General features: G+C 35.5%; 1 protein-coding gene across 2 annotated transcripts; it reads right to left on the bottom strand.

The window, feature by feature from the left end:
• Positions 1-26: 26 nt before the first annotated feature.
• On the bottom strand, positions 27-5,625 carry srd5a3 (steroid 5 alpha-reductase 3). Of its 2 annotated transcripts, XM_028445202.1 has the most exons (5): positions 5,397-5,599; positions 4,368-4,519; positions 2,289-2,474; positions 2,088-2,201; positions 27-854 (listed from the first exon to the last, which is right to left on the bottom strand). In XM_028445202.1, the coding sequence occupies exons 1-5, from the start codon at positions 5,597-5,599 to the stop codon at positions 595-597; spliced, it is 915 nt and encodes a 304-aa protein (XP_028301003.1). In that variant the 3' UTR covers positions 27-594. The 2 variants fall into 2 exon arrangements, with proteins under 2 accessions (XP_028301003.1, XP_028301004.1); XM_028445203.1 differs by lacking the exon at positions 2,088-2,201 and having other exon boundaries at positions 5,397-5,625.
• Between the last annotated feature and the right edge of the window lie 7,960 nt (positions 5,626-13,585).

The following is a 13,585-nucleotide window of genomic DNA, read 5'->3' as shown; positions in this document are numbered from 1 at the left end:
TGTCACACAAACATTTCATAAGCCTACTTTTGTACACTTTTTTTTTTTTTTTTTAAATATGAATGACTATTTTCAATGGCTTAAAAATACTAAAATTACTAATCACACACATCGTTTAAGTATTTTAAGTATTTTAAGTATTATGTTCGTGCCATTCAGCCCACACAGAGGTAAAGTACTAATATCATGTAAAAAGATCACTCCAAACTCTAAAGTAGATATTAACAACCATGTGAGTTACGGTTTGTGATTGAGCTGCACAACCAAACTAGATTTGTACACACAAATGAGTTAAAAGAAGAAGAAGAAGTGTGTAGTAAGTGAATGGGTGCAAAAATTATCACTGAATATTAATCTGCTTTCTTCTCGATTAAAACATATTTAATTAAATAGCTTAAAACAAATGAACATAGTTGTTTTTTTGTAAAAAATAATAAATAGCACACGTCGTCTTTACAGCTGCTGCAAAGCTCAGCTCGTCTTAATCCAAAGTTCTTCATCCTTCACTTCTGAGAATCACAATAATTCTACTCTGACCTCTGTGGTCTTTTCTGGTCCCCATCCATGTCCACCACAAAGCAGAAGAACGCAACATTAGAGCACAAAAGGAATGAAGGCATTTCTGTTCTTCGGGTACGACTCGTATTTGCTCACGTAAAGCTCATGACAGAGCTGTGCTGCGAGAGCCTGGTTGAAAAACACGTAAAGAACCACAAGCCACCAGGTCAGAGAGAGTCCCCCAGAAACCAAGCTCAGTGAGACGTAGATCAGCAGCTCAGCAAAGTAATGTGGACACGACACCAACTCAAACCAGCCTCCATTAGGCACTCTGTGCACCAGCGTCTCCACTGTTCCTGCAAAACACAAACAAAGAATAGTTCATTATTAAAATCAGAATTCACATCAGCATTAGAATAAAGACAAGTTTAACCCCGTAAAGCCTGAATCATTAAATAATTGACAGAAAATTCCAATGTTTTGAAACTGAAGCTTTTATTGATCCCCATGAACAACCAAAAAAATGTAAATATCTTTTTCCATTTATGAGTTTTAATTTGTATCATATTTGATACCTCTGGTCTCAGTGCTCAAATATCTTTTTTTTAACCAACAAAAACATGTATTTAGTTTAGTTTAAAATAAAAAAAAAGACTTATTATTGCTTGAAAATAATGACAATTGACTGATTTAGAGTTACATAACCTCAGGCTCATATACCTGCTGTATCAAATCTGATACACAATTTTCAACACAGTTTTACTAACACAGAGATTATAAAATAGACACTAATATCAAACTGCATCAACCCAGTAACTCTTCCTATTTATGTTTTAGTAAAAAAAATGAATGTTTTTCTTACCATAATCTTTTCAAAATTGGAAAACTTCTTTCTCTAAAACCACCTGTGCTTCTTTCCTCCTAAATGACAACCTTGTAGAGTTGCTGGAAAGGCTTCTGCTGAACTAATTACTATCCCATGGGAGATTATATGATTATGGGAGTATTGCATGTATATAACTGCATATATTGGGTTTATCAAGAAAAAAAAAAAATCACACTGATCATGTAGAGTGTTCCAAAACTCATGTATCAAAAATGATACGTTTGGCATTATAGGGCTAAACATACAAAAGTCATTTCATTTAACCGGTTCTGTGCACATGCTCAATAAACTACTGTCTCCTACCATTAAGCATAATGGGGCAGATCCCTTTCAAAGCCACTCCCACCCTCCCTGAAAGTTCAAGTCATTGCCTACATGTTATCAGTTTGCCTTTGTTATGGCTATAAGCTGTAATCATTAACTCTCATTTATTGAATGCATTTACCAGTTTATTTATGGTACACCTAGCAATAAAATGATGGAGAATCCAGACTGGTATTCCTGCTGACATGTAATTGTCACTATAAATCAAACTAAATTGGTAAATGCTTTGGGAAATGTAGAGCAGTACCCAATATGAGTCTGTAATTCAATTCATATCAGTTCAACTTTATTTGTATAGCGCAATATACAACAAAGTCATCTCAATGCGCTTATCAAAATGTAAAATTCATTATAAAAAATAATGCAACTATGAACCAACCTGACTTTCCAGTTCGGAGCTGGGCCAGCAGGACCATAGACCTATGCTGCAGTAATGAGGCCCAAATAAAAACCGCACAACCCAACAGTAGCAACCAGTCCTGCATGTCAGACCCTGGAAGGACCCAAAAACACCCACCTTAACATCACAAAGTAACACTAACTATCCAAAACAAGTATAGGAAACCATCAGAAGTCAAACCTTTGGCGCTGAGATCTGAACAGAGAGCTGTCAATCCCAGTACGATGTAGTAGCCCAGGCCGAACGCATACTGAGCCAGGTGAATGACCCCGTCAGAGAAAACACTGATAAGCAGACACTCCAGCAGCCGCCGGAAGGAGTGGATAAACAGCAGCAGCTGGAGCAGAATAGTGGAGGGACGTGGGACTGCAGCACACACACACACACACACGCACAACACACACATGCCTTCAGTAAAAACCAAGGTGGTGTTGGAAATGGCATACTTAGTACTATGCACTACAAACTCAACGAGTACATACTGTCTACTACTGTATATACTATGAGTACGCTTAGGTGGATTAGTATGGTGACTGTTCCCACTGAAGTATACTTCCAAGTTTCCCCATGATGCATTTCAAACCAACAACGACAAAAACACTGAGGCTAAATATCTCTATTGATTCGCCACCTTTGAAAGTTTTTCAAAGCATTTTAAGTGAGAAAATGACCAAGTAGAAGATCAACATTTGGTCACTTGATCAATAAAACTCGCGGCAATGCATTTCATGCCGACATTTTGGAGATTTACGTAGACCCGCAAATTTGCTGCTGACAAAACTTCTTGTTAACTTCAAACCAAGAGCCCTATTTACAAAAGCGTTAAAAACTAATGGAAGACAACAACAGATGCTTTTGTTTTGAGAAGAGAATGTTTGGCTTTTTGCTTGAAGCCGGTTCCAGGACGATTTTACGTTCCGCTCGCAATGCATCATGGGGGGTTGAGTACTAGTGGGCCCACTGTGCATACTTAAAAAAATGTCCTGATATAGTATAGATCCAGGTATTTCTCAGGTACTCAGTCTTTTTATACTATCTAATTTAACTTTTACGAGCAGTACGTTAGTATGCGACTTCAAACACAGCCTGTGTCTTATGTTCCTGAATGGAGGTGTGCAGATAGATAAACTGCTAATTGAGAATCTGTCAGACATGCATCTTTCTATGAGTCAGAGTTGTGATCAACACCAAAACAAAATTAGACAGGTTACAATGTGTAATGAGCTCATATTTAGGTAACCATCAACAAGCTTAAAAATTTCAATAAACAGCATTTTAGGAAGTATTATATCTAAGTACTGAGACAGCTCTGATAGAATTGACATAAAAGAGCGTGTATTTTACTAATATTTGTATAAATAATAATAATAATAATAATAATAATAATAATAATATATATTTATATAAATAAAATGGTTTTCTTGTTGCTTGTTGCCACGGGTGAATCATCGTGTCAGGGTGTAATACGGCTCTTCAGTGAAGGTTAAATACACACTAAACCAGTTGTCAAACATGTGGTTACATTAAATGTAATGATAATTGCAATAAGTCTATATGAGATCTGAGTAAAAAGCCAAACAGCCACATCACAGGTCAAATAGTGGAGCCCAAAGTTCACAGCAAGCATGGTAACAGTTGTTATGCTGCACAGAAGTGGAACAAACATCGGAACAGAAGTCGGCATCCAATGGGAACAGTTTGAATTCAATTTGAGTTTATGACTGGGAAATATGTAATCATGTTTTTGTTGATTTCATGTTTTTATTCTTTATTTTAAATTGTGTATAGTGTTTTTATTGTATTTTAATGTTTTCTGTTGCACTTTTTAATCATGTTAAGCACATTGAATCCAGTTGCATTGTGTTTGAATTAAATGCACTACACAAATACATTCACCCTTACCTATTAGTAATTACACATTTATGGAAACATTTCTTTTATTTTTCAACTCCTTTTCATTTATTTTAGGTTCTATAAAAAATATGTTAATAAATAATTGGGGAAAATGAAGTGAAGTATTTTATTTTTTTTTTTAAATGTAAAGGTAAATATTTGTCTTTAATTTTGGAGTAAAATAAAAAAAAAATTCATCTTTTAGTGATTGTACTATTATTTTTCTGTTGACGTCCACCGGAGTAGATAAAACCAGGCAGTTTACAGCTCCTGATCTGATATAAGTTTAACATCTACAACAACTGATTTGAAATCCAAACGTATTGGTTCAAAATGAGGCTGGGCTGTAATTGTAATTGAGTTTACCTGCAGAGTGGGAGCCTGGCACACCTGTTAGAGCTTCTAATACAGCAGTGAGCCACACAGGCAGTGGCTGATGTACATAGACACAGTTAAAGGTCAGAACCAGGAGGAACCCGTTCCAGCAGACAGAGATGACATAAAAGTGCCAAAACCACCTGAGGGAAAAAAGTCAGAGAAATCAAACTAAATAAACAACAGTTAGAAAGCAAATCTGCATTACACATTTTTTTAACTCATTGGTTGTAAACTTGTGGGACTGAACAAAAAAAAAAAAAAAAGTCAAATTTGACTTTAATGTCAACCCTACAGCATGTACAATAGGTAGCTACATACAGAGGATGGAAAATGTGTTTGCGAAACATTTAAAACAATTTAAGTAAAATAAAAAAGTATAAATATATCTACTAAAGTAAGGAAGAATGTAGATAGAGTAAAAAGGTACATACTGTGTCACATATCTGTTTTTAGAGTTACTGGGGGTAGAATGGTGTCTTTATTATTCATTTAAAAAAGTTGCTTCAAATAAAAAAATATCACTTTAATAAAAAAAAGTTTATATATATATATATATATATATATATATATATATATATATATATATCACTTAAACTAACTTTAAATCAAAGAAAAAGGTGTTCATATGCAAATAATTACATTTGAACAGTTATTTTTTTAAATTTTTATTATTTGACACCATATAGTTGATTGAAGCAACTATTTTGATTGAATAAACCTCAGTAGAGTCCATAGCAATTTCTTCGGCAAAACATTATGGGATTTTGTATTCTTATTTTGAAATGTACTGATACTCTTACAATATATATATATATATATATATATATATATATATATATATATCAGTGGTTCAAAAGTACCACACTTGAGTACTGCACTTGCATTAAAAAAAAAAAAAAAGTAGTAAAACTTTTAAAAGCGTCAATTTACAAAAAAAGACAAGGTTAATTTTTCTTTATTTTTTGTTTTGCAACACAAACTGTTATTTAATGGTTAATAATGATTGGTCCGCGTTACCGTTTGGGGACGTCAAACACCCGCAGCCAGGCGCTCCGTCTCAGGCTCTGTTTAGTTTTTCCGTATCGGATCAAATCCTGGAACAACACGTACATAAAACCACTTTCCCGTTCTCCAGGACCCACTTCACACAATCCGTGAATGCTAAAGGCAACAAAAAAGCAGAAAGCCAGAAAACACCACAGAACATCTATCATTGACATGCTTGCTCTGTGCGCACATTGTTTGGTACGCCACCAAAAGGGTCCGACCGGAAATGAGTAATAAAGGTTCCACATGAAATATTGACTGGCTCTTTTTCTTTTAAGCTAAGACGATGTTAAGTTAATACTTGTTTCGTTTTGTTATTGAGTTAAAAGTTGAAATACACTTTCCAAAGGGAAGCCCAACCCCTCTTTTATTTTATTTTATTTTATTTTTATTTTTTATTTTTTTAAAGAGAGAAATATCCAGCAGGGGGCGCAATTTAGATTAAAAGATTAAATCGGGGCTTTCGCCTTTAATTGGCCATGTAATGTTATTACATACATGGAATTTGTCCTCTGCATTTAACCCATCCCTGAGGAGCAGTGGGCAGCCATTTTAGCGGCGCCTGGGGAGCAGTTCGGGGTTAAGAGACTTGCTCAACATCCCACAGTGATGGCCCAGGTGAGGCTTAGAGCAAGATTTAGATGTGTGTTTATGGTAATTTTAGTGCATGCATGTGACCTCACTTATGCAGCATGTGAGGTCAGACACTGGACAAATAACCTTCTCCATTCTATTTAATCCTATATATTGCACAGATTGAGGATTTTATTCTGTGCTCCCCCAGTCTATTTATTCACATCACACTTTCTCCTATATGATTGCACTTTGTAGAGGGACCTGGACTGGGAGGGAAGAAGAAAAATAAAGGCAAAGGAAAAGGAGGCATGGAGGAGGCCTGTGGGTGGGGTCCCTCAGCCCCCCTCAGTCCGGCTGGGCGTTGGATTCCAGGTTGAAGCTTTTATTTCTCCCCTTCTTAGGATTTTTTTTCTACATTTTCCCCCCTCTTTTCTCTCAATTTTATAATAATAATAATAATAACTATAACTATATATATATATATATATATATATATATATATATATATATATATATTGTTCCTTTGCCCCACATATTTGTCTATTATTAAATATTATTGACTCCTCCCCTCACCTACCATAGCACATAACCATTATTATAGATATTATATTATTATAATTGCTGCTGATTGCTCTTCCCCTCTCCTCTATACCCCATCCCCCCATCACACACACACACACACGCACACACACACACACACACAGTATTATAATATGTGAGATACTTTTTACAATATGCATATTTTTATTGGCGTTTTAGAATAGTTTTCTTTCGTTTGGTGTTTTTTGTTGTCGTTTTGTATATTTTCCTCTTATTTTGTGTGTTTGTTGTTGTTTTGTGTTTTTTACTATAGTCATTGAGTGTGTTTTTGTTGTCGGTGCGTGTGTTTTGGAGTCATTTTTTGTTTTTCCTATGGAGCAACACAAAATAAGACTAAGCAGGACAGCAAGTTGCCCATGTCTGCTCCATTGCATCCAACGCTTTGCATTGCACCTGGTGATGTATGGAAACTACCATGAAGCTCTCTACGCTCTGTTCCTCAGTGAACCAGGCCATGTCTGTAGTCATTCATTCCCCAGGAAGTTAGCAACCTCTGTTCACTGTGACAGACTAGTGGCACACATCGCCTGCCCTACCACTACCACCATCATGGTCGATATCACACTGTGATTTACTGAGCTCCTCAGTATGAACCATTCAACTATACAGTATGCACGCTGATGCAAGTATTAATGCAACTGATAGGAAAACCAGATCACAATGACTTGGATGGGAGAGTAAGTAGGGCTGGGCGATACAGACTAAAAATATTTTTTCCCTAAATGTCAATATACAATATAAATCATTTAAATTAAAATGAAGTCTAATCAGAAAGACAATTCAGGGTTAAATTTCCTGATGCAAAATGCCAAATAGGCATATTTATTACCAGTTGCACAATATGTGCCACTTTTGGCTTTTTCTCCGTAAAGGACAGCACATGTGAATGAGTTCTGTAGTGTGGCTTGTTTAGGGGAAGGTCTAGGTTAGGACGCACTCAGAAATCTATCTATTCGTGCTTTACATGCTGTTCTGACAAGTAGCAAAAACAAAATAAGCTATAAAAAATATATATTGATATAGGCGATATTGTACATGTCCATATCACCAAAATAGAAAACTCGATATATCTTGAATATCGATATATATTGCCCAGCCAGAAGAGTAAGTAGTTGTGGTGCCTTTACAGTTACTGTAGCATGGGGACCAGTTCACCATAAGGTATAACATCTGTGAAATTAGATGTTATGAATTGTTAAAAGCCAACATTTGAGTCCTTAGTTTGCCAAAGCAGGAACCTTTGATGAGCAATTCTCGATAGTGGAGGTGATGATGTTACCCTGTGGCCTTTATCTCATTATCCTCACCTCAATCTGGGCTCTTTTAGATCACAGGTTCACGAGTCAGCACTGCCTCTCAACAATGTGGTCATTATGTCAAAGGAAGAGTTAAGTGTGTTTGTGTGATTGACTCAGTGAAGCCTTTGAGGCTGTAGATTCCAGGATGCCTCTTATATCCTGTTGGAGGAAGTACAGACAGTTTCCTTTCCCCCTCCCTTTTCTGTCCTCCTTGTCCTTTTGTTTTTTTACTGTGCCAAGATACTTGTCCCTCAGTAGGCCTCTGAAGACAGCGATAATGTACTTTGATTACAAATCGGGTTCTAATCTACCAATAAAGATGAATACCAAACAATGAAATGAACTCTGACACAGCAGGCTTCTGATAAATGGTGAATATCCTGCATATAACGACATGATGCAAAAAATTGTGCAGTTTCTTTCATATTTTGCAGATGATCAGTAGTTAAATATGAATTCACAAATTGCAGGTATTTGCTCTGCCTATGTAAGAAAAGCAGAATCACACATCAGTCTGTAACTCAACACTCTTTACGACCACAGTGATCTATTTCTAATGTTTGCATCTTATTTAAACTAAATCATTGAATGAACGTCCATCAGAATCGCTGTTACATTACAGCGCACGTGTCAAACTCAAGGCCCGGGAGCCAAATCCGGCCCTTAAGAGCATCCAATTTGGCCCGCAGCAGAAAGCAAAAAAGTCATAGAAACCATGAATCATTGTGTATATTACGAACTAGTTCAGTTGTAGATATATCAGTTAGATATCTCCAAATAATACACAAAGTCAGTGAAACTCCACAATATTAGCAGGGCTCACATTTACCACATGCCTTTATTGCATGGTGGCAGTCATGGTTCATCTCAAATTGTTAAAATAACTCTCAATTTTCCCCAAATCCTGCAATTTTATTTGAATTATTCCACAAGAATTCCCCAAATTACTTCAAAACTGGTCACAAAATGAAATACATTAACAGTGAAGAACTTTCACTATCACTGTAGATTGATATCTGTATCAGTGCAGTACATATTTCATAATTAATTTTTTTTTTATTGCAAATTAGAGCACCATAATTATTCAATCGCTAATATTCCCACCTAAAATGTGTGGCCCACTTAAGATAAACTGCTCCGTATTTGGCCCCTGAACTAAAATTATTTTTTTTTTACAGCCCTGCGTTACGGATTAAAGCCTGTTATAGGCAAAGACTGGACCAACTTACTGCTACTCAGATATGTGTAAAAACTGTTAATGAAGGATAGCAGCCAAGGACTTACATACAGATCTTTTTGAAGCAGTTTAAAACTAATCCTAAAAGGTACAACACCACAGACGTCTAAAGCTGGAAAATATCAAACCACTTAGAATTCAGCCAAATATAAACATTCTGCTTTGGAGCAGAATGAGAATGAACAAAGAACTGCTCATTTTGTGGGAATTTAAATTGAAATAGGACATATTTTAGCTTTAAAAACACTTTTTGGTACATATTGTAAATGATATACATAGCATTATACATTTAGGACTTTCTTCTGAGGGAGGTCCTCAACTTTAAAAAGTTTAACTTAGTATGTGACTACTAGATTTCATCATGATTAAATTATTCAAAAGTTTGAGCAAAAAAAAAAAAGATCTCAAAATGTTTTCTTAAATCCAATCTGAACAAAAAAAAAGGTCAAATTAGCCAAGCTGTGGTTCTCTTCTGAACAGTGCATTGTTTTCCTGCTTCAGTGAGGAAACACAAAATGAGTGCCCCTCTATTAACTCCCCTCTCAAAGGCCATTCATCCAGTGCTGAATTTGGGGACGTTGGCCTTTACATTTCCCTTTGTTTTCTAACGGCACAAACCAAACAAGGGCAAAGCAGGAAATCTCAATTTTAACTGCAAAAGGTGTCTTATTTATACACCTACTGTATATGCATATGTGTAAAGAGTACTGATGTATCATACTCAGGCAGAAGTACTGTCACTTGATTGAAATTGTACTCAAGTGCTAGTACAAGTAAGTCATCCAAAAAAAATACTCAAGTACAAGTAAAAAGTAGCTCAATTAAATACTACTCAAAGTAAAAGTAACTTTCACCCCCCCATGTTTATTTTTGGTAGCAAATCTTGCTACGGTTCCCTTGCATACAGTAAACATCTCATGGAAGGAACCAAATCTTGCACAATTTGAACCTATTTTATTTTCCACAAAGGCATCTGTATAAAATAAAAGTAAAAATCCTTTGTTGAATAAAATAATAAAAAAATAATATAAATATTTGGCTAAGTATAGCTAAATGTATGAACTTTAAAACAATGCCATGCCAAATGAGCAATGTGGGTAATAACAACATAATAGGTAGAAACTCCAATGTGAACTGAAGAAAGTGGCTTTGCGTTGATCAGAAACAGAACGACTAAGAAACGGAAGTAAAAAAAAAATCAATCACAAAAACAATCATTTACTCAGTAACGGTGGGGTGTAGAATTACTTTATTTCTTTTAAAACGTACTTAAGTATAAGTAAAATTACTGATTTTGAAATATACAAAAAAAAAGTACCATTAAAAGAAGCTCAATTACAGTAACTTGTAATCCATTACTTTCACCTTTGCTGATATGAGATGTTTTATAAATCAAAGCTGCGTTAAAGGTTTTGCACTTACAGTATCATGACTATTGATTTGATTAATATTTATGCCTCTTTTCTCAAACATCATTTTTTTAATAGGTATTGTTGCACAAAATGGCAAATATTCCAGTGGCCATTCTTTCTTCTTCCTGCATCCTATCTCAATCTTTTACACACCACGGTTCAAAACTAATCACACACATTGAATAAAAAGCACAAACACAGATGGAGTAGAAATGGAGAATATTTTGGTATTCAGGAGGGATTCTGGAAAGAGCCGTCCCCCAGGAAGGGACGGTGAGGAGGGCAGACGACGTCTCTGCAGAGGTGAACAGGCCAGGAAACATGTGGATAACATCCAACCTTATCATCCCCACAAAGCCTAAAGAGTACAGGCCAGCTTTAAACACGGCTCTCCTCCCTTATCGTCGGCTGAAACGCTGCAGTCACATTGAAAATTCAGAGTAAACACGACTTCACTGTCTCACATAACAGCTAAAGTCAGATCGACCATAGAGGCTTTTCAAATATAACGTCAGTCGAACATTCAAATGAGTAAAACTTTATTTGTATAGCGCTTTTCACAGAAACAGAGACACAAAATGTTTCACAGTAATAAAACAGATAGTAAAACAATATAAAAAAGAAGAAACAACAAATACACACAGTAAGTGGCAGCGTGAGTCAGTTGGACTAGAATACTTTTACAAACAAATGTGTTTTTAGGCGCTTTTTAAAGATATCCACAAAGTGCACCATTATGTTATTCTGCCTTTTATTTTGTATTTGTCACGTTGGATTATATCATACTGAATATTCATATTATATCATGTCTTGTTAATATATATATGGAATTTGCTTTCTTTATTTTCATTAGTTGTGTCATTTTGTATCTATAGTAAGTATTTCAAATATCAAAATGTATCATACTTTATCAAAAGACACCGAAAACCTTGAAATGGTAAAGAATGATGTTGTATTAGCTAAACTTTATATCAGCAAAAAGCCAATGTAGCACATCATAATTCTGACGTTTGAATCAAGTATGTGTGAATGTAGAGATTTAAAGTCGGAAAAAAAACATGGTTGTATTTAATTAGAATTTTGAGGGTATTTTTTTTTTTTTTTTTTTTTTTTTTTACAAAAATAATGTAACGTATCGTTATCACGGACCCATTATCGTGAACTCAATGTATCGTCCCACCTCTACGAGTTAATATTAAAACTATACACATGTATTTTTTTCTCATATATGTCAAACTGAAGGTATGTTAATTAATTATCATGTAACCATTACTATATTTGAATACACTATTAATGATGTAGTTCAGTGCAGACCCCTTTGTTCTTGAGTAAATACATGTGATCTGTAACTAATAAGTTAAATGTAAATAACAAGTTTGGCACAATTTTGTTCAAATGTTTTCCCCTCATTTTTAAATAACAATATATGTATTTACATTTTTCCAATCTGGCTCATTTTAAATCATGGACTAAAGTGACGTGTGACCAACATTAGTTCAATAGGCTACCCACATGGAATCCTTCCTATTGATCAATAATCAATAAGACGTGTCCACTTTTCACAGCCAGAGTTGGTATCAATTATAATTATAATCGCATAAATGATAATTAATTACAAAGATGGCGTGATTATAATTGTAATTCTTCTCTGGTCTTTGGAGAGAGCAGACGTGTTTTCCTTTGCTCCGATAACACGACCTTGGCTACAGCTGAACAGCCTGAACAGCCTGAAAAACTGGGCCCAAGACTGAAGGAAAATGGTGAAAAAACCGCAGGGAGGCCCTTCAGAACCCAATTCGGGTTTGGAAGAGGTCAAGGAGATGATACGCGAGGGTCTACAAAACCTATCTGCCGAGATAAAGTCGTTGGAAAAGACGCTGGAAAACTCACTGGAAAGACTACAAAGCGAAACAAAGGTACTGAAAGAAAAGAATGAAAGAAATGCTGAAGAGATAAAATTGTTGAACGCGAGGGTTGAACAGCTGGAACAAAAGGAAAGAGAGAAAGATGTCATCATCACAGGCCTAAAGATAAAACCCAGGAGTGACGAAGAAACAAAATCGATTGAACAACAGGTCATTGACTACCTGAAGTCGAAGGACATTGTCCTGAACCCTGACAACATCAACTCCTGCCATCTCCTGCCAAAGAAAAATGATAACAGAGCTGTAAAAATAACCTTCACGAATATAAAATTCAAAGGAGAAATAATCAAGCAAGGAAACAAACTCAAGGGAACGAAGGTGTACATCAATGAAGACCTGACGAAACAAAATGCAAGCATTGCATGGAAAGCACGCCAAATAAAAAAAGAAGGAAAGATTATGAAGACGTGGTCAAAAAACTGCAGGATTTACATCCAGGAAGAAGAGGACGGAAAACCAGTTCTCATCAAAACGATGGACAACTTGGGAAAATACGAAGGATCCACCTAAACAACAACATTACTGATGGTAATCATGGATATGGACCCAGATCTATATAAACACTGGAAACAAAACTCAGACTGTGATTATTTTACGGAGACCGAATTAAATGTGGAAACCAAGAGTAAAAAAGGTCTGTGATTTATTCATTTTAATTGCTAGGTGGTGGGGTGATTAAGGATTACATTAAATTTAAATTCAAAGTGTTTATTGTCATATGTGCAGTTAGAAACACGATTTTTTTTATATACAATGAAATTACTACCTTGCTTATGAACTAAGATATAATAATGTGTTTATACAAGTTAAATCTAACAGTGGAAAATACAACACTGCCAATAAAACTAACAACAGCAGTTAGAAACACGCTTATGAACTAAGATATATTACATTAAAATACTACTTTGCTTGTGAACTGGGATGTGGTGATGTGTTTATACAAGTTGGATCTGATCCCATCATCAGACAGTGGAAAATACAACACTGCCAATAGAACTAACAACAGCTGGATTACCCTTGATGTAGAGACAAAACAAGGTGACATTGTGGATGAAAAGGGAAGAACCTTCCAAACACCTTCGAAAGAGGAACTATTCTTGAACTGGAGGAA

The sequence above is a fragment of the Gouania willdenowi genome, chromosome 4, assembly GCF_900634775.1.
Source record: "Gouania willdenowi chromosome 4, fGouWil2.1, whole genome shotgun sequence".
In the NCBI taxonomy this organism is placed as follows: Eukaryota; Metazoa; Chordata; class Actinopteri; order Blenniiformes; family Gobiesocidae; genus Gouania; species Gouania willdenowi.
The sequence above is the reverse complement of the archived record's forward strand: the minus strand, read 5'-3'. Positions and strand labels throughout refer to the sequence as shown.

Bases quoted from the DNA above. Each gene is read 5' to 3' on its own strand.
- srd5a3 (XM_028445202.1), bottom strand. From the start codon at position 5,599: ATGTCAATGATAGATGTTCTGTGGTGTTTTCTGGCTTTCTGCTTTTTT. The intron at 2,475-4,367 runs GTAAACTCAATT...TGTGTGCTGCAG, and splicing joins GCCAGGCTCCCACTCTGCAG to TCCCACGTCCCTCCACTATT. The intron at 855-2,087 runs GTTGGTTCATAG...TGTGTTTTGCAG, and splicing joins GCTCCGAACTGGAAAGTCAG to GAACAGTGGAGACGCTGGTG.